Source organism: Pneumocystis carinii (genome assembly GCF_001477545.1).
Source record: "Pneumocystis carinii B80 chromosome Unknown supercont1.3, whole genome shotgun sequence".
Classification (NCBI taxonomy): Eukaryota; Fungi; Ascomycota; class Pneumocystomycetes; order Pneumocystales; family Pneumocystaceae; genus Pneumocystis; species Pneumocystis carinii.
In genome coordinates, this window is record NW_017264715.1 from 53908 (window position 1) to 74077 (window position 20170).

The window sequence follows — 20170 nt, forward strand, 5'->3', positions numbered from 1 at the left end:
TAATTAGTTAATATTTATATTAAAAAAGTGCCTTTGAATGAAATAAGATTATATTCCAAGTTCTTAAAGAATATTAATTTAAGGGATTGTTTCTATTTTTTGAGGAAATAATTATACAAATATTTGTTTTTTTTGAATTTTTATTCAAACTTAATAAACATTTGTATTTAAAAAAAACAATCAATGAAATGCTTTAGGAGGAATTCGCCGAGTTCTATTGCCTTGAAAGTTGGATCAGATGCATTAGTTTTTCAAACATGCGAGAAATCATTAGAGTCACAAACATGTATAGCAAAATTTTGTAAATGGGATGATATAGATTATTCTGAATATTTTTTGGCTACATCAAAAGTTATTTATGGTTGTATGGGGTTAATAAGTATAGAGAATAGTAAGATATCCTGATATATTGTTTTTTTTTGAGATTTATGACTAATAATACATAAAAGATGTTTTTATATGTCTTATTACTGGTTATTCGCAAATTGCTTCAGTTCGTGCAACAGAAACGATTAATCGTATTCATGATGTTGAGTTTCTATCTTTAGGTTCCTCATGGGACAATTTTTCCCGTAATATTAACGAAAATAACTCTGAATCTAACATTGGCGAATTATTTGATAGTTTTTCCAAACAAAATGAACCTGAGCATCCTTGCGAGTGCATTCGTAAGCTTTTGCTAAATGGTTCGTTTTATTTTTCGTCAAATTTTGATCTTACAAGAAGAATTCAAGATAGGTATGTATTTTCTTTTCTATATATTTTACTAATTTTTTTAGAGTTGAATCTGATTTCTGTATTGATAAGTTCGATAATCAGTTTTTATGGAATAGTTATATGATTTCTGAATTATTTATTTTTAGATCACGTTTGGTAGAATCTGAAAAATATGCTTTTGATAAAGCAGGATTTCTGGTATATTTAATTTATTCAAAATTACTTGGTTATTAAGAAGCAGGTGTACGTAATTCGTGGATTTGTTGGTACTGTTATATGTAAAATTGGATCTTTAATATCTTCCTTAACCCTAATATCTAGATTAAGTTGTAAAAAAGCAGGTAATATTTATATATTTTATTGATGAAAGGTATAAATATATTTATATAGGAACCCGTTTTAATTCTCGTGGAATTGATGATGATGGAAATGTTGCAAATTTTGTAGAAACAGAGATATTATTGACAGTAAATAATTTCTGTTTTAGTTTTTGTCAAATACGTGGAAGTGTACCAGGTATATTTATATCTGATATTATGATTTTTATTGATCAATCATATAGTTTTTTGGGAGCAAGAAGTTTCATAAAAATATTTTTGTGTTTTTGTTAATATATTTAGGGTATTCAAGTTTTTGGACAAAAGGTTGAGGTAACTAGGCCATTTGAGGCAACTCAATCTTCTTTCGAAAAACACTTTGAGTCTCTTATTAGCAAATATGGCTATGTTCATATAGTTAATTTATTGTCTCATAATGGAGGGGAAAAGCTTTTGCTCAATTCTTATCGACAACATATTGATTCTCTTAAAGGAAATTTATTTCACTTGATATGTTGTAGTGAATTTGATTTCCATGCTGAAGTGAAAAATGGAGGTTATGATCAGGCTTCTAAAATTTTGTATTACGTTGATGATAATATTAAAAACTTTTCATATTATCTTGAAGATATGGGGGAAAAGGGGATCATATTTCAACAGGGTGGAATTTTTAGAACTAATTGTCTTGATTGGTAAAAAATGGAAAAATCTAAAAATTTAAAATAATCTTTAATAGTCTTGATCGTACGAATCTTGTTCAAGCACTTATTTCGAAATATTCTGTTATGTTATTTTTAAAATATTTAGAAATTTGTCCTGAAATTTTTCCATGGTCTGAACATTCAACTATATGGGCTGATAATGGAGATGCACTTTCAAGAATATACACAGGAACAGGTGCTCTTAAGAGTGGTTTTACAAGAAGAGGAAAAATGAGTATTGTTGGGGTGCTAGAAGATGCAACAAAATCTGTTAGTAGAATGGTATTTTACAAAAAAGTTTATTATTTTATTTTTTTAAAACTAATAGTACGTTAATAATTTTCAAGATAAAGGACGTCAATTAAATATAGATTTACTTTTGGTAATGATTTATTTAAATGAAGGAAAGTAATATTAAAAAGGAATAGGGAAGATTAGTAAATCAAAAAACTGTTTATATTTATGATCCCATTAATGAGTTTGTAACAATGGAGTTAGAGAAAAGGTATATATTAGTGATATTTTGTTAGTATTAGTAATCGTTTGATAGGGTCAATGAATTTTCAACCATAAAAAATATATCTATTTTTGTTGGTACATTTAATTTAAATGGAAAAAAAAGAACTGATGATCTTTCTTTATGGCTTTTTCCTAATGGTATTTTATAATATTTAATGGGAATTATTAACTTTTTTAGGACGAAAATATAAGTCAGATTTGGTTGTTATAGGGTTTCAAGAAATTATAGAGTTGACTCCACAACAGATAATTTCTGTAGACCCTTATAGCAGGTAATTTTTCCATGTTCTTGTTATTTATATTTATTTATTTATAGGAAAATTTGGGAGTCCGATTTATATGAAATTCTTAATAGAGATAAGAATGAATATGTGCTTTTGCGTTCAGCACAGCTTGTTGGCTCGGTATTGATGATATTTGTTAAAGAGTCTTCTGTTCCATATATAAAAAATCTTGAAAGTGCTGTTAAAAAGGTTTTTTTATATTATTATTGAGAAGTTGATTTTTATTTTTATAGACAGGTTTAAAAGGAATGTCAGGTAATAAAGGAGCTGTAGCAATTCGTATGGATTATGGGAATACTCAAATTTGTTTTGTAACTGCTCATTTTGCTTCTGGAAGGTTCAATTATGATGAAAGAAATCGTGATTATTTTACTATTATAAATGGACTAAATTTTCGTCGTGGTCGAGCAATTACAGATCATGAGTAAGTATTTTTATGCGTTTTATTATTATTTAATATTATTTGTTAGTATTATTATTTGGCTTGGCGATTTTAATTATAGAATTAATATGAATATTGAAGAAGTAAATTGGATTTTGTATTTTGTCTTACTCTCTAATATTTTGTTATAGGTTAAAGAGTATATAAAGATTAATGATTTTGGAAAGCTTTATGAAAATGATCAAGTATATCATTGTGTTGTAAAACTATATTTATATATGAAATAGCTTAACCTACAAATGAACTCTGGTTCTGTTTTTCCATATTATTCCGAGTCACAAATAACTTTTCCTCCAACGTATAAATTTGATAATGGAACAAACAATTATAGTACCTCGTAATATTTATTTATGTAGTTTAATAATTATTGCTTATAAGACTAGCGAGAAACAAAGAACACCATCATGGACTGATCGTATACTTTATAAAGGCTCTAATGTAAGATAAATACATAACGTTTTAGTGGTTAATAATTTTATTAAGCTACGTCAACTATCTTATAATTCCTCACCATTGACATTTTCTGATCATAAACCAGTGTATGCTCATTTTGAGGCCTCTATCACAATTATAGACCAAGAATTTAAAGAAAAACTTAGAAAAGATATATATAATTTTAGGAAATTAAAGACTGAAGAATCTAATAATAATGGTATTATACGAGATTTTATTGATTTAGAAGATAAGCATTATTTAAGTAATAGAAAGGATTGTATGCTCTCTTTATATTTTTTTATTAGAATTAATATCGTTATAGCATTACCTTCAAATATAGATATTGGTAAATTGTCTTTAGAGAACAGTATACCCGTAGAAGTTAGTACTTCAACACATAGAACAGATTCAAGCTCTAGTTTTAGGAATTTTTCGAGTTCTTATGATACTGTGAAGTTAGGTAGTATTGAAAATAATACGAAAGAATCACTACCCATAATATCGAATGCAAAGTTTCATGCTATTGAAAAGCCTAAATTGCCTCCAAGACCTCGAATTTCAGAAGCTTCATCCATGTATTATCTTTTTTTATTATTTTTTTTTATGATTAATAGAAATAGGAATGAATCACGGCCATTATATGAAACTTTTGCTGCCGAACTTGCAGAGAAGTTTTCAAAGATGTCTGAAAATCAATCAAATGTAGAGTCTTTCAATTCCTCATGAATCTTTGAGTGTACGTTTTCAACAAAAAAAAAGTGAAAAAAGCAATCATTATCATTATTGTATACGTAATGAGCTTGAAATTTTTAGAATAAGGTTCTCTGATAATTTTCTGAGTAATGATCTATCTTTAAATGAATGAGCTTTTAAAATTGCAAATAATAGTATTTTATAATAAGTGCATATGTTTTCTATGCTGTTTTATTTTTATACGCTTGGATGTTTAATTTAATTTTTTATATATTTATTATTATTATTAACTTGATAAAGTGTAAATTCAGGTTTTTATGTTTTAATGCAATAATTATGTATTTATAAATCATATTGTTTATTTTGGCCTCTTAATTATAATAAATGTTTTATTTTTCTTAAGAAACTATGGAAAAAGCTTAATATATATTGATAATTCAGAAAATATTATTTCATCGTAAGATAATTTTATATTAAAATATAATTTAAATTGATGGAAAAATAATTTATTGTAGTTGTTAAAATGTGGTAAATAATAAGGAATTTATATTTATAGGAATTCTTAATATATATATTAGTGGGATTTTTGGTTATGTAAATCACCGCTTAAAGCGTGAACGGTCATATATTCTTAATGTTTTGTTAGAAGGTGATGTTTTATATTGTTCGTATTATATGAAGTTAATATGTAGTTGTATATAGGTCTTTCAAAGTTAGAATATCGTGGTTATGATTCATCTGGACTTGCTATTGATGGAGATAATGAGGATGAAGTTCTTGTTTTTAAAGAAGTTGGAAAAGTTTCTGAGCTCCGTAAACTTGTTGAAAAGGAATTACATAATCTTTCTAAGACATATTTATTTCATTGTGGTATATCCCATACTCGTTGGGCAACTCATGGAGAATCAAATCGTTTAAATTGTCATCCTCACAGGTAATTTAAGTTTATGTTATAAAATTGTATATTAATTTTTATTTAGATCAGATGATAAATATGAATTTATGGCTGTTCACAATGGCATTATAACAAATTTTAGAGAGCTTAGAACAGTTTTGGAGAGGCAAGGATATGTTTTCGAAACAGACACTGATACTGAATGTGCTGTTAAATTGGCTAAATATATTTACGATACAAATAAAAATATAGATTTTGTTACTCTTGCGAAAATGCTGATTAAAGAACTACAAGGTGCATTTGCTTTTCTTATTAAGAGCACTCGTTTTCCACATGAAATCATTGCTACAAAAAAAGGATCTCCTCTTATTGTTGGTGTTAAAATGGAAAAAAACGTTAATTCTGATTATGTAGATGTCGAATTTTCTGATATCCAGAATGTTTTGTTTGATGCTACATGTGAAAAGTTAGTGAATATTTTTTTATTTTTAAAATTTTGATATATATTTACTATTTTAGTGTTAATTTTAGATGTAATCAATCTGGAGTATATGTAAATGATAATGAGTTTTTTGCATCTGCTGAATTTTTTCTTTCTTCTGATTCTTCGTCTGTTATTGAGCATACTAAGCGTGTCATTTATTTAGAAGATGATGATATCGCACATATTCGTGATGGTAAACTTCGTATACATCGTCTTCGTCGTGAAGATGGTGAACTTTCTATTAGATCAATTCAGACTTTGGAAATAGAACTAGCAAATGTTTTGAAGGGAAATTTTGACCATTATATGCAGAAAGAAATATTTGAACAGCCTGAATCGATAATTAATACTATGCGTGGCCGTATAGATTTTAAGAAAAGAACTGTTACTCTTGGAGGATTAAAGGCATACTTGCCGATATTAAGAAAATGCAGAAGAATGATCTTTATTGCATGTGGGACATCATATCATTCTTGTTTGGCTGTAATGTTTCCTATTATAAAAAAATGATTCTAAGATCCATAGACTCGTTCTTTAATGGAAGAGTTGACAGGAATTCCTGTGACAGTAGAAATAGCATCTGATTTTCTTGATCGTCAATGTTCTGTATTTCGGGACGATGTTTGTGTTTTTGTATCTCAATCAGGAGAAACGGTAGATTCTCTTTTAGCTCTTCGATATTGTATAGAACGTGGAGCGTTAACTCTTGGTATTGTCAATGTTGTCGGTTCATCTATTTCAAGAGAAACACATTGTGGTGTGCATATTAATTGTGGTGTTGAAATTGGCGTTGCTTCTACAAAAGCGTATACCTCACAATTTATTGTCATGGTTTGAATATATTTTTAGAATACCTATTTTATCTAATGATTTAAGGTTTTAATTGCTTTGTCTCTTTCTGAAGATTCTATTTCGAAAAAAGCACGTCGTTATGAAATTATAGATGCTTTATCATGTCTTAGTGATCAAATTCAAGAAATACTTGCAATGGATCTTCAAATAAAGAAACTAAGTCAGGATGCACTTCTTAAACATTCTTCTTTGTTATTGGTTGGTAGAGGTTATCAACATGCAACTGCTTTGGAAGGAGCGTTAAAAATAAAAGAAATATCATATATACACTCAGAAGGAGTTCAATCCGGCGAATTAAAGCATGGTTTTTAGAACAATATTTTTTATATTGGTTTTTTATAGTTTTAGGTGTTTTAGCATTAGTCGATGAAAAATTTCCAATTATTGTATTTATGACTAAAGACAAGTTTTATCCAAAAGTTCAAAGTACTGTTCAACAAAGTAGTAAAAATTAGTATGTTATAATATATTATTAATTTTATAGTATTATCCCGTAAAGGAAAACCTATTATTATTCTTAGTAAATCAGATATGTCATATGAAGGTATGGGTAATCGAATTGTTCGTGTTCCAGAAACTGTTGATTGTTTACAAGTATAGTTAATATGTTCAATAAATAAAATTGTAATTTTTATATAGGGTATATTAAATATTATTCCACTGCAATTGATGTCTTATTGGCTTGCTATATTTCAAGGGTATGATGTTGATCATCCTAGAAACTTGGCAAAATCTATTACTGTATATACTAATGTATATATTATTTATTATTATTAATATTTTTAGGTTGAATAAATATATATATATATATAATGAAAATTTTAATTTAGGCTTTTTATCTGTATTATGGATTTGTTTTATTATAGTATATTATTTTTTATATTTTACACTTGATTTTTGAAATTATAAACGATCTTAAAAATAATTGTAAATTATAATTTGATAATGATAATTTAAATGCATAATGTTTGAAAAAAGTCTAACAGATTTCATTCGTGGTCTTAGAGTAAATAAGAATCAGGAAAAATATATTCAGAAAGCGATTATAGAGTGTCGAAATGAGGTAAAATCTCTGGATCTTAGTATAAAAACAATGGCAATCTTGAAATTATCATATGTAGCTGAATACCTTTGTTTCTTATGTATCTTACAAGGCTTTTTAGATAGTTATGTTTGGTCATGATATATCATGGGCATCGTTTAATATTATAGAAGTTATGTCTTCCACAAACTTTTTTCAAAAAAGAATTGGTTATATGGCTTCTTGTTTAACGTTCCGTCAGGATACTGATGTTCTAGTTTTAAGTACAAATCTTATTAAAAAAGTATATTTGATTATGTGTATTTAATGTTATTTAAATTTGTAGGATCTTACTTCTTCTAATTATATGGATGTTGCAATTGCTATTAATGCTTTGTCAGAAGTTGTTACTCCAGAGCTTTCTAGAGATTTATTGCATGATTTATGTTCTTTGATGAATCATTCCAGTCCATATATTAGGAAAAGAGTTGTTTTAATGATGTATAAGGTATTTTTGCAATATCCTGATGCATTGAGAACTACATTTTCGAAACTTTGTAAAAAATTAGAAGATCCAAATAAATGTAAGTTAATTTTCCTTTTTAATATATCTAATGTTTGAAATAGCTGTTGTATGTGCTACTATTAATGTTATATGTGAACTTTCTTTTAAAAATCCTAAAAATTATTTACAATTAGTACCTATTTTTTATAATCTACTAAAAACATCTTCTGATGGTTGGTTACTTATTAAATTGGTTAAAATAGTATACAACTGATTATTACTTTTGTTTATCTAACAATTATAGTTTTCGTCTATGATACCTTTAGAACCAAGACTAGTCAAAAAACTTATACCTGTTTTGACAACACTTATACAGGATACATCCTCTATGTCTCTTAGATATGAATGTATAAATATTATGATATCTGGAAAATTTTTAGAAGATAATCATGAATCTGATTTGTTAACTGCTTTATGTATGTCTAAATTGAAGTCTTTTTTTGAAGTTTCGGATCAAAATTGTAATTTCAATGTTATTTTTTATTATTATACTGAAATATAAAGTGAAATACGTTGGGTTGCTGGCTTTATCTAAACTTATGATTACTCATCCTACATTAGTATTAGGATTTAAGGATATTATTTTAGAATGTTTTGAAAATAATGATGTGGATATACGGCTACGTTCTTTGGATTTGATAGAATGTCTAGTTAATAAGGATAATCTCCCGAAAATTATAAAATATTTGATGTCTCAATTGTCGCTACCATCTGATTTATTGCCAAAACATTATCGTGTTAGTTTAGTAAATAAGATTATATCAATTTCATCTAAAGATTCTTATGCTAATATTTTGGATTTTAATTGGTATATATTAGTATTAACTAGTTTGGTAAAAATTTCAAAGGTGAATGTAGCCAAAATATTAGGCGTTGAAATGCAAAACGCAAGTGTTAGGGTTAAGACTGCAAGGCCATATTCTATTAAGCATTTTTCTACTCTTCTTTATGATCCTGAGTTAATTGATAATATTTATGATCCTGAAAGCAATGTTGATGTTTTGTCTTTTGTTGCTTGGATAGTAGGTGAATATTCAAGGTATTGGAAATCTGGATTATTCTTTTTTTAAAGAATTATAGTCTGTTGGATTCTTATTATGAAGTTTTTGAAAGCATGCTTCTTCCTAAAGTTTTGACTTTTTCTACAAATATACAAAAAAATTATATTCAAGCTATACCAAAAATTTTTGTTAATTGGATTTTAAAACAAGATATATATTGGAATACGGAAAAAAAGGCTGAATCTTTGGTTTGGATTCAAAAGATTATTTTTTTTTTAGATATGTTTTGTACTTCTAAAGATTTTGAAGTTTCACAGCGTGCAATAGAATTTCGTGAAATTTTTAGGATTGCACAGTCTATTATTGAATACGATAGCTCTGTTTCAGGTTCTGATAATATGGATAAGTCTTTATGTTTAAATCAATTTTCTGATACATTACATTTAACGTCCTTTTTTTTTAATAATATTTTATCAGCAATGTTCTTGGATAATCTTAATCCAGTTGTGCCAAAGGCACAAAGAAAAATTCCAATTGTAGATCTAGATTTAGAAAATTGGATATATCCTCTAGGTTCGTTTTTTTATTAATGGTCTTATATTTGTTCATAGATTATTAGTTCAGAAAAATATAAAAGATTCTTTGAATGATTTTTCTTATGAATCTTTGCATCTTCAAGATAAAAAAGAAAATAAGTTTTTTAATGATTCGTTTTATATTTCTGAAGACATTATATCAACATGTCACTCTGTTTCCTTGGAAAATATGAATGAACCTAATAATATTCCAATTGTTAAGCTAGAAATTCATGATACTTCGATGGAAAAAAGTAGTATTCTTATTGATATTATATTAGTTAATAGAAATTAGAAGGAAAATATAAATTGGGAAATGTTGAGGAAAATATTGTTTTAAAATCAATAGAAATTCTTCCTGATGAAGCACCGGAAAATATATTAATATCGGATAGTGAAAGTGAAAAAACAAATTATTTATATAATAATAAATCTTCGAAAAGTGTTCTTCAAATAGACACGACAGCTTTGCAAAAATTTAATATAGATGAAGATGAAAATAATGTTGAACTTTTAAATAAAATTGAAGAAATTAAGAAAACATTAAAACATTCAAAGGGACGTAAGAAAGAGAAAAAAAATAAATCTAAAAAAGTTATAAAGAAAAAATAAAAAGTTAAATTACTTTTTTTAATTCTGCATAGAATATAAAATGTTAGATAAATTATTGGAATTAACAGAATATACATATATTAGTACTGTATAATGATTATATTTAGTGTTTATATGCATAATTATTAGTCTTGGATATATTATTTATTATTATATAGTTGTATTCTAATTATATTTAAAAATTAGTTATATTATGTAGATTTTTCAAAGTTTGTTGATAAGCTTTCTTTCACATTATTGAAAATTATCTTGTATTGTTAATTTTTCGAATAAATAATGTTATTAATACCTCTACTGCTTCTACTTCTTTTAAAAGCATTTCTTCATTCTCTTCTTTAAGTTTAAGAAGATGTTTTAATTGTTCTATTTTTCTGGAGTTTTGTTTAGCTCTACATGTTGTTAGTTTTGTTTCTAATAATTAATGAAAAATTCGTTTCACATTTTGGTTTTATTTTTTGTTAAAATAGATTTCAATTTCTGCTCAATGGAATTCATATTTTTTAAATATATTGATTGAATTTCATTATGTTTTCTTTTTCTTCTTTCATGAGATTTGTCTATAATAAAGTTAATATCTTAAACATTAATGTAGATATAAACTTTTAAATTCTGTAATCATTGTCTCAAACGAAAATAGGCTATTATTTAATTAGTAATCTTGATTTTTCTTTCCTTTTTAGAATTACTCGTCATTGTTAGAGTCCCCAGAAGGTGATGATGGTATTCTTTTTTTTTGATAAAAACCGTCTTTTATAGCCATTATAAGTCAAGAATATGTTGAAAGAAAAGCGTTTTTAAATATAAAAAAATCAGAAAACTGAATAGCTTCTTTTATTTGATAGAAAGCTTAGATATTTTGCTTTTCAAATAATATATGCGTTTAATTTTTGTAAATATTGCAGCAGAGTTATTGATAAAAATATATAATACTTTTAGATTAGGAATGAATAGATGTTTCGAAATGTATACAACTTAATATATAAAAAAAATAATGAATATTATAAGAATGTTCTATTTTTTAATGTAACGATATTTTTTTGTAATAAAAAATTTATGGGTTTGGCAGAAGTAAGAAATAAGCAAAAAATAGGAAAGGATCCTAGAAATATGAAATGGGTGAAAGGTATGTGTGTAGTTTTTTTAATTTTATTTTTTTATGTTTTTAGATATAAATAGGTTCGGATTTAAGTATCTTTTATCTTATGGATGGAAGTCTGGACTAGGTCTTGGGAAAAATTATCATGGAAAAGTAGGAAATGTTTCTAGTTTTATTGAAAAGAAGCAATTTATTTTGAATCCTTCTTTTTCTTCAGTTGGCTTAAATGATTTAAATGAAATATTAGGACGTTTAAATAATCAAAGTTTTCATACTGAAAGTCTTGATTCGTATAATAACCATGCTATATCTTCAAAGATTCATATGAATGCTTTGGGTAGTAGTCTTTCAACGAGATTCGTTAAAGGGAAACCTTATAAGACGGGATTTACTAAACATTTATATAAAGTATGAGAAATCATATGAAATATCGAAAAATATGCTTAAAAGGTTCATGAATTAAAAATGAAAAAATGCTTAAAAATATGAGAAAATCATTAATATTAAAAATATTTTGCAAAAAAATAAAAATAATTTATAGATGAATTTTATATATCAGATGTGGCTTCTAAGTTTCACTTGAATTCATTTAATTTTCTATATATGGTAATACTATTGTTAAATGTATTAAAAGTTAGTATAAAACTGCTTAGCTCAGTTATTTTTGTAAAATTTTATGAATATAGAACATTGACTAAAATAGACTATAAGAAACATTTGGGATGAAAAATGGAATTTGTTGAATAGTAATCCCTTGATGAAATTGTATTTAAAATCTTAATATCATGATTTTTAATTATATGCGATTTAAAAGTTTTTGTTAGAAATGAATACAGAAGATTTTGACAATAATGCAATTGAAAGAGTATTAGTATAGAATTTTTTTATGATAAAAGATAATTATAGCAGCACTTTTCTTAAAGTTAAAGTAATTGTAAATGTTGTATATTTTCTGAATATTCCTTTACATTTTCATTTGCAATAATTTCATTCATTAAGATATTTATTAAATTTGGACAATTCTCTTCTATTTCTTGGAATGCTTTTTTAAGTTTTTTAACGTAAATAAGAGTTTCAGATGATATAGAATGTTTTTTTTCCAACTATACCAGGGTTAAATTATGGATTGTTTAAATGTGGTACATACTTTTTTAAATGCATGAGTGACAGCTATTCTCCATTGCGTTTGTTTTTTTGACGAATTAGGTGAAAAGTTTATTAGATTTGTATGATTTTGTGAAATAAAATTATTGGATTGTTGAGAATTATCATAGAAATTACAATTATCATTAGCTGAACATTCTATCTGAGTAGAATCTTTAGAACACGGACTTGATTTTGGAATACTTAGAGTTTCTTCTTTAGACTTTAATGGAATTTGTGTTAATGAAAATGATTCTTTTATAAGTTCACTTGGTGGTATATTTTCTTTTCGAGAGTATATTTCTCGAATTGTATTTGAATAATAGTCTGAATCTTCTGTTGCAATAAAGCTGTTTGGAGAGAGTTGTTGAGATATATGGTAATCTACTTGTCCATTCTGAAGTTTATCCGTTTCCTTCCTGTTATTATGAAGTTTGTCTGGAGGTTCTTGTATGTGTTGTATTTTGTCTTCCAGTTTTGTTTCAGATTTAAGTGTTTCAAAATTCCAGTATGTATCAAATGCATTAGATATTAGTCTATAATTCTTAAATAAAATGATTTTGAAAATTTTTTAAAATACTCTTCATCTTCCGCTCCAGAATCTTCATCATATCTGAAATGTCTACTCTGGGTTTTCCACCTCTCATGTCTTTCTATAAGCTCTGTTAAGTAAGATGTTTTTTTAGCCATTCGTATAAAACGATGCTTTAAAAGCTCCTTAGCACTCGGACGCTACAATGTTTAGTATTTATATAAATATATATATTCTTCTATATGAAATTACGTTATTTGTGTTTTTCTGCAAGCATAAACGCACAAAATCCTTGAAGATAGGTGAAAATGGTCCATCTAGTAATGGTGGATCATTTTTAGGTATTAAAAATAATACTTTCATTGGATGCAATTCTGCATATGGAGGTTCTCCTTTAGCTAATTCTATGGCTGTAATTCCTAAAGACCAAATATCTGCCTAATTTAAAAATAAGAGATAAATAATTTTTAAATCATTAATTACCTTAAAACTATAACCTGATTGCTTGATTACTTCTGGTGCCATCCAAAACTGTAAATCATTAGGTTTAAAAACTAGCTTTATTTTTTATCTTACGGGAGTTCCCACGAATGTATTTTTTTTACTCATGGTAGCAGTAAGTTGTCCAGATACTCCAAAGTCTGCCAGTTTGACATCACCTGATGAATTCAAAAGAATATTTGCCGCTTCATATTTTAAATTATGATTTTAAGATTGAGTTAAGAAAATACCTTTTATATCTCTATGAAGTTTTCCTTCGCTATGAAGATATTCTAGACCTCGTAATATTTCACGAATTATGATTGCTATGTAGTCTTCTTCTATTGGCCTTGGTTTCATCTATATAACATTATTAATATGATAATAATGTCTAAATAATATTACTAAATCTGAGCAAGATCCTCCAGAGCAATATTCCATTATAATCTATGTTTACTATTAGTAATTTTTGCCAGAAAAATAGTTTATATAAACCCAAAGTTTCGTATTTTTTAAATAAGATCCATAATATCTAATAATTTTAATATGTATTAATTTTTTTATCAAAAAAACCTTGTAACGAATTGAGAATTTAATTGACTATTAATATTATTATAGAAAAATAACAGCATTATAACTACCTTAGAATATTTATTTCTAACATAATATCTTCTACTTCATCTTCTGTATTTTCCAAGTCTATAATTTTAATCGCTACTGGGCGACGAGTTTTCTTATTAAAGCTAAAATAAATAAATAGCATGTAAATGTTTCTTTCTTTCTTTACCCTTTATACACTGAACCAAAGCTTCCTGAGCCTATTATTTTTAAGAAACGTATTTGTTTTTTTTTATATTTAAATACCAATTTTTTCTTGTCGTACATAAATTTCTTCTGGATCTATATGCTGAATATATGTTTGAAATATATCTTTATGTACATTTTCCTATAACAAGTTAAACGTTTTGACAAAATGAGGAATGCATTTATTCTACTTTGTTATCCATAAGTATATTATTTTTAATAAATTATAGAAATTAATATATGTTAAAAAGAAGATTCCTAGTAAATTTTGTTTCAAGACTTTCTTTTTTAATGTTTTAAATGAAAATTGTTACATATATTAATGAATATTAGTTGATGTTTTAATCTTTAATGCTAACTTGTATTAGGGAGTTATTTTTCTTTTTATTCGATGTTTTGGTTTAAAATAGGTTAAAGTTAAAAATTGATAAAAATTACTAAAATAGCGTATTTTCACAAGTTGCCTTGTACAATATTAAAATTTATAACTAAACCTATTTTTAGAATAAGATACATAATTATCAATATGATTTTATAAAGAAAATAAATTAAAATTATTTTTTTTTAAAAAAGTTATAAATATATTTTAAAATTAAGATTAAAATAACTTAATAAGAAAACGCTATCGAGAAATTTCATAATAGTAAGATGATAATTTGACAGATAATTAAAGATTTCTATTTTTTAAATATTTTTTAATTATTGATATTTATTTTTTATATATAATAAATTTATTTTTTTCTAAAAAAAACAGCTTACAAGTAAAAATATTAATAATGTTAAATAGAATCTGAATAAATATATTTAAAATTTATTTAAAATTGATAAAAAAAACGAAAAAAATATATTTAAAAAATGCTGTTAATATAGTATAAATATTAATTGATATTATATTATCTTTTTTGTCTTCTTCTCCATTCAATGTTAGAAGGTCTTTCTGGTAATACAACCATGCTCTAAATATTTTTAGTAGTTACCAAAAAGTATATTTTATGAATTTACAGTGTAGTCAGGCTTTGGAATAGTAATTTGATTTTTTGGTAAAGTCCATTCTAATTCATGAACAAATATTGTAATAATTGTACCAAGTTGCATCTAAACTATTAGTGAAAATATATTTAGAATTTTAGATTTACGTATGCAAATTGCTCTCCAATACATCTATGTCTTCCTGCACCAAATGGCAAATAGGGCGAAAATGCTCCTTTAGTAACTAAACCATATCCGTAATCAATTTTATCGGAATCTTCTGTATTTTTTTCGCATTTCCATCTTTCAGGTATAAATTCTAATGCATTTTCAAAGTATTCTTCATCAACTGAGCTGACACCTGGCGCTGCTAACAAATAATGATTTTTAGGAACAATGTAGGGTGAGTTTTCTATTAGAATCGGTGATTTGACTTTTCTTATAATACTATGAAGAGGAGGATGTAATCTTAGAGTTTCTTTTATTACATAAGATAACAATTCCATATCCTTAAGATTGTCATATGTTAGATCGTCTAAGTTGTCTCCAAATACTCTTTTTTGTTCCTCAAGCAATAGCTTACTAATTAGATTAGTATAATATGTTAAGAATTCTTTTATAATACATATACTCTGGCTTTTCTGCAAGATGTAATAAAGCCCAACATCCTGTCGCTGCACTGGTATGCTGGCCAGCCATTAATATAGCAATCATTAAATGAGCAATTTCTTTATCTGTTAATTTACGGCCATCTTTGTAATGTTGATTCATAAGATTCCAAATCATATCCTCTTCTTCATGTTGGCATGTTTTTCTTCTTTGCTTTATAATATTCATATAAATTTGTGCCATTTTTTTTTGAGCAGCATCACGTAGACGATTTTTTGGAAGTGGTAACCAAGGAGCTAGAAAGTTAATTGGAGTAAATCCCCCATCTAAGTCATGATAAAGCTTTGCAAATGATGCGTCAAAATTACTGCGTACTTCTTTTCCTTGAAGAGTACGAGATGCAGTAAAAATTGTTATTTCAGGCAAAGCTTTCATTAAAGATGAAACACCAGAGAGTTTATCCTTTCCAAAAATCGGGCTAGTTTCTAAGTACGTTTTTACTTCTTCAATAATCAATGGAACATATGCTCTAAATGTTTCTATAGTAAAACCAGTTTTTACAAATTTTTTCTGTTCCATTAATACATGATTAGGAACATCATAAACGACATCTGTACCAAAAACGGGTGTTGTCAGATGAGTATATGCTTCTTCTGCTGATAAACTTGATAATTTTCCATTAAAAAGTATATCATTGCCTTTAGGTCCTAATGCTACTGTCATTTTTTTTCCAAGTAGAATAAAAGTAAAAATATTTCCATGCTAAAAAAGTTAGGTATTTATATAATAATAGTTCTTTAACTTTTTTTTTTTGTTTTTGAAAAAACTTATACGGGTCCTTTATATAACTTTAGTTGTTAATTTTAAGATAATTTATTATACCATGCCATATTGAATAGTTGATCCAATAAAAGGAAGCCAATGAAATACTACAGGAGGTTTTGACGAATCTTTTTGGTACTAATTTTTTGAGATTTTTTATATTTCTATTAGAGTTCTTACTAATTGAGGAAAAATATGTAGAAGAAAAAAAAATGTTAAGATGATTATTACAAAACTGAGTGTAAAATTTTCTATTCCTAATACTTTAAGAATAGTCTTTAAAAATCCCATGTCAATTTCATATAAATGGTGATTGCCTCTGGAAATTATTTTAAAAGAAAATTATAATTTTCACTTAATTTAGAGTTGAATTGCAATTTGGAATTAATTTCGAAAAATATTTTTAATTTAATTACGAAATTTAAAAACATTTAAAGATTAATTAGTCGTTTTTTTATTGAATTTTATATATATATAAGAGATTTTTAGAAATATGGATATATCTAATGTATCTCTTTATTGTAGAAATTTAAATGATAAAATTAAAAAAGAAGGCTTGTGAAAAAAAGTATATTAATGAATACTGATATCTTAAAAAGATTTAAGACAGTGTCTTTATTGTTTATTTAGTGTTTATGGACCTGTTTTGGATATTGTTGTGTTGAAAACTAAGAAAATGAGGGGACAGGCTCATATAGTTTTTCGAGATGTTGCATCTGCTACAGCAGCCATGAGAGCATTGCAAGGATTTAGTTTTTTTGAGAAAGAAATGGTATGTTTTATGGGTAGTACAGTATGGCTTTTTATATTAGTATAGAAAATAGAATATGCTAAGCAAAAATCAAATGTGATAGCAAAGCTTGATGGAACTTTTAAAATACCTACTCCAGAATTAGATGATATAAGAATGTCTGCAGTAGGGGGAGGTATAATATCAGGAATAAAAAGATCAAGAGAAGATGATGATGATTAATCTATATATTTTAAAATTATTTTAATTTGTTTAATATATCGTATATGTTATTTGTGATTTATATGGAATAGTCTATGTATGAATTCCAAAATATATAGCTGAAAGTTTAAGTAGCTATATATATATATATATATATACATATTATTCTATGATATTATTTGTATAATATGGATCTATACAATAAAATATGATATTTATAATAAGATAATTCCAGTTTTTTATTATGTTTCTATGTCTAACTATTCTCCAAAAGATAGTTTTTATAATATTCCGAATTTTAACAGACCTATTAGTAACTTTAAAAAATAAAAATTATAAATTTATAAAATTCTGAATATATCTATTTGAATTTCTAGATAATCTTTAGATTGTTTAAATATTTCTGATTTTTCATAAAGATTGGTAAATTGATATAAAAAGAATTAGAAATGTTAATAATATTTAATTTATATTGATTTCTTTTTATTATTTTTAATATTTTTTTATTTTTAAATATAATATTTTTATACATTCATGTTAATTTTCATTAATTATATCTTGTCGAAAAAACAAGTTTTATTCTATCTATTATTATTTCATTCAATTACTATATTATTTAATTTTTTTAAATAAAAATGTATGTTATTAAGTTTTTTTTAAACGTTTTTTTTGTATTCAAGTCGTTAGTTTTTTGGAAGTCTAGAAAGAACTTACAGTAAAATTATATGTCATTGTCCTAGAAGGGCGTATTAAGGATTAAATATGGCTATTAATGTGATAAATATATTGCAGTTTGGGGCTCCAATTAATGCTTATGCTTTTAATGGGGCTAAAAATCGTATTTTTTATTATTATTAAAAAAACCAAGTTAATCAAACGTAGAAGTAGCATTAAGTCTTAATAAAGATAGTGTTGAAATATATGAAGATAAGGGTACTGGGTTTGATCATAAGGATACGTTGATAGGTGTATGTTTTATTTTATTGTATAATTTCGTTAATATAATGCAGCATGATAAATTGGTAACAAGTTTAGATTGGGCCCCTCGTACAAATAAAATTGTTACTTGTTCTCAAGATAGGTATATATAGTTTTTTATTAATGTATTTTTTGACTATTTTTTAGGAATGCATATGTTTGGAATCTTTCACAAGATGGGTGTTGGAAGCCAACTCTTGTTCTTTTGAGAATTAATCGTGCTGCTACATGCGTTCGCTGGTCACCAAATGAAGACAAGTTTGCTGTTGCCAGTGGTGCCAAGATTATATCTGTATGTTATTTTGAAAAACAAAATGATTGGTGGATTAGCAAACATATAAAAAAACCTATTCGTAGCACAGTTTTATCTGTAGACTGGCATCCTGCAAATGTTCTTCTTGCTTCTGGGTCTGTAGACATGAAGGTTAGATAGATAATTATTATTTGAATTATATTTAATTTTTAGGCTCGAGTTTTTTCAGCATATATTAAAGATATAGATCAAAGGCCTGAACCTACTGTTTGGGGAAGTCGGTTACCATTTAATACTGTATGTGGAGAATTTTCAAGTATTAATGGGGGATGGGTTTATGATGCTAAGTAATTAGTGTCATGTACATTTTTGATATCTAATTTTGTGTTCAGATTTTCTCCTTCTGGAAATGCTCTGGCATTTACAAGTTTTACATATATTTTTTTTGATTTCGTTTTTAATTAATATAGCTCATTCCTCATCTATTACAATAGTTTATCCTACTGGTAATAAGAATCCTCCTGTTATTTTTACAGTAAGCATATCTCAACTTCCCTATGTTACTTTGGTATGGATTAATGAATTTGAAATTATTTTTGCTGGGTATAGTTGTCGATTGGCATCATTTCAAGGAGATATTAATGGATGGTTTGTTTTTAGTTTTGTTACCGTAGTTTTGTTGATCGTATAGGAAATTTGTTAGAGAAATAGACGATTGTCATTTGAAATCCCCTGTAAATGATTCTGAAAGTCATACATTTAGTACTTTAAAGAATTCATTTAGGGATATGGATTGTCTCTATAAAAGATTTTTAGATTTTTGAATTAATGAATTTTAGTGAAGGGAAATGTAGAAGACATGACTATGCCTACAATACATCAAAATACTATAACGTATATCAATCTATTTTGAGATATTTTTTAAGCTTTTTTAGACAACTTACTTTATATGAAAATAAAACTTCGATTTTTTTAAGTAGTTCAGGTGTAGATGGGTACGTTTTGGTTTTTTTTTTGGAAAAAGATTTATTTTTTTAGAAAACTTGTTATTTGGAAGCTTTAAACGGCGACTATTTAGAACAAACGTTTATGATTTTTTAATAGTAGTTATTTAAGTTTTAGAATTTTACATATATCTATGAAAAAAATTAAATATTTACTTGTTTTATTAAACATTTATTATGTTTTGATGGCTCGTTGAAAACTTTAGTAAATGTTATAAATTATTTTAATATTTTGAATGCATAATTTGTATACTTAGAATTAAATAATATGTATTTCTTTGTCAACTATAGAATTAATATATATATTTGTGTTTTAATTTATTTAAAAATAATTGGTTTTATATTCAATAGTTCAACAAATTAAAAATGGCTCTGCAGTATTAAGTAATAAAAAGTATGTTATATTCAGATATAT

At 25.9% G+C, this 20170-nt stretch overlaps 9 protein-coding genes across 9 annotated transcripts; 6 read left to right on the plus strand and 3 right to left on the minus strand.

The window, feature by feature from the left end:
• Positions 1 to 142: 142 nt before the first annotated feature.
• On the plus strand, positions 143 to 4186 carry T552_00615 (hypothetical protein). Its single transcript, XM_018369226.1, has 21 exons — positions 143 to 391; positions 450 to 738; positions 780 to 915; positions 959 to 1058; positions 1108 to 1233; positions 1280 to 1296; positions 1338 to 1726; positions 1771 to 2017; positions 2064 to 2117; positions 2164 to 2240; positions 2286 to 2392; positions 2433 to 2526; positions 2571 to 2727; positions 2772 to 2962; positions 3009 to 3063; positions 3112 to 3165; positions 3208 to 3317; positions 3364 to 3418; positions 3464 to 3692; positions 3738 to 3990; positions 4036 to 4186. Exons 1-21 carry the CDS (start codon positions 184 to 186, stop codon positions 4139 to 4141), a joined length of 3054 nt encoding a protein of 1017 aa, XP_018226928.1. The 5' UTR covers positions 143 to 183; the 3' UTR covers positions 4142 to 4186.
• Positions 4187 to 4581: 395 nt separating this feature from the next.
• On the plus strand, positions 4582 to 7171 carry T552_00616 (glutamine-fructose-6-phosphate transaminase (isomerizing)). The gene is made up of 11 exons (XM_018369227.1): positions 4582 to 4636; positions 4687 to 4757; positions 4811 to 5042; positions 5089 to 5469; positions 5523 to 5970; positions 6013 to 6318; positions 6364 to 6643; positions 6688 to 6780; positions 6824 to 6933; positions 6979 to 7080; positions 7126 to 7171. Exons 1-11 carry the CDS (start codon positions 4632 to 4634, stop codon positions 7132 to 7134), a joined length of 2037 nt encoding a protein of 678 aa, XP_018226929.1. The 5' UTR covers positions 4582 to 4631; the 3' UTR covers positions 7135 to 7171.
• Positions 7172 to 7258: 87 nt separating this feature from the next.
• On the plus strand, positions 7259 to 10159 carry T552_00617 (hypothetical protein). Its single transcript, XM_018369228.1, has 9 exons — positions 7259 to 7456; positions 7503 to 7664; positions 7707 to 7944; positions 7988 to 8127; positions 8170 to 8386; positions 8430 to 8964; positions 9006 to 9499; positions 9546 to 9755; positions 9797 to 10159. The coding sequence occupies exons 1-9, from the start codon at positions 7304 to 7306 to the stop codon at positions 10111 to 10113; spliced, it is 2466 nt and encodes an 821-aa protein (XP_018226930.1). The 5' UTR covers positions 7259 to 7303; the 3' UTR covers positions 10114 to 10159.
• Positions 10160 to 10258: 99 nt separating this feature from the next.
• Positions 10259 to 10913, minus strand: T552_00618 (hypothetical protein). Its single transcript, XM_018369229.1, has 5 exons — positions 10800 to 10913; positions 10714 to 10751; positions 10553 to 10670; positions 10403 to 10502; positions 10259 to 10361 (listed from the first exon to the last, which is right to left on the minus strand). Exons 1-5 carry the CDS (start codon positions 10871 to 10873, stop codon positions 10305 to 10307), a joined length of 387 nt encoding a protein of 128 aa, XP_018226931.1. The 5' UTR covers positions 10874 to 10913; the 3' UTR covers positions 10259 to 10304.
• Positions 10914 to 11121: 208 nt separating this feature from the next.
• T552_00619 (hypothetical protein) lies at positions 11122 to 11669 on the plus strand. The gene is made up of 2 exons (XM_018369230.1): positions 11122 to 11236; positions 11280 to 11669. The coding sequence occupies exons 1-2, from the start codon at positions 11167 to 11169 to the stop codon at positions 11621 to 11623; spliced, it is 414 nt and encodes a 137-aa protein (XP_018226932.1). The 5' UTR covers positions 11122 to 11166; the 3' UTR covers positions 11624 to 11669.
• A 417-nt stretch (positions 11670 to 12086) lies between these two features.
• Positions 12087 to 14417, minus strand: T552_00620 (hypothetical protein). The gene is made up of 14 exons (XM_018369231.1): positions 14360 to 14417; positions 14229 to 14310; positions 14152 to 14182; positions 14006 to 14107; positions 13938 to 13964; positions 13860 to 13896; positions 13770 to 13811; positions 13616 to 13724; positions 13461 to 13570; positions 13368 to 13415; positions 13137 to 13322; positions 12933 to 13084; positions 12357 to 12888; positions 12087 to 12312 (listed from the first exon to the last, which is right to left on the minus strand). The coding sequence occupies exons 1-14, from the start codon at positions 14369 to 14371 to the stop codon at positions 12133 to 12135; spliced, it is 1650 nt and encodes a 549-aa protein (XP_018226933.1). The 5' UTR covers positions 14372 to 14417; the 3' UTR covers positions 12087 to 12132.
• A 599-nt stretch (positions 14418 to 15016) lies between these two features.
• Positions 15017 to 16905, minus strand: T552_00621 (hypothetical protein). The gene is made up of 7 exons (XM_018369232.1): positions 16749 to 16905; positions 16629 to 16706; positions 16549 to 16584; positions 15763 to 16508; positions 15305 to 15719; positions 15171 to 15263; positions 15017 to 15124 (listed from the first exon to the last, which is right to left on the minus strand). The coding sequence occupies exons 1-7, from the start codon at positions 16857 to 16859 to the stop codon at positions 15062 to 15064; spliced, it is 1542 nt and encodes a 513-aa protein (XP_018226934.1). The 5' UTR covers positions 16860 to 16905; the 3' UTR covers positions 15017 to 15061.
• Positions 16906 to 17015: 110 nt separating this feature from the next.
• On the plus strand, positions 17016 to 17584 carry T552_00622 (hypothetical protein). The gene is made up of 3 exons (XM_018369233.1): positions 17016 to 17122; positions 17168 to 17340; positions 17386 to 17584. Exons 1-3 carry the CDS (start codon positions 17062 to 17064, stop codon positions 17539 to 17541), a joined length of 390 nt encoding a protein of 129 aa, XP_018226935.1. The 5' UTR covers positions 17016 to 17061; the 3' UTR covers positions 17542 to 17584.
• Positions 17585 to 18282: 698 nt separating this feature from the next.
• On the plus strand, positions 18283 to 19614 carry T552_00623 (hypothetical protein; the record flags this gene model as incomplete). Its single annotated transcript, XM_018369234.1, has 8 exons — positions 18283 to 18358; positions 18403 to 18488; positions 18531 to 18601; positions 18646 to 18922; positions 18965 to 19098; positions 19144 to 19178; positions 19222 to 19399; positions 19443 to 19614. 8 exons carry the CDS (start codon positions 18283 to 18285, stop codon positions 19573 to 19575), a joined length of 990 nt encoding a protein of 329 aa, XP_018226936.1. The 3' UTR covers positions 19576 to 19614.
• Between the last annotated feature and the right edge of the window lie 556 nt (positions 19615 to 20170).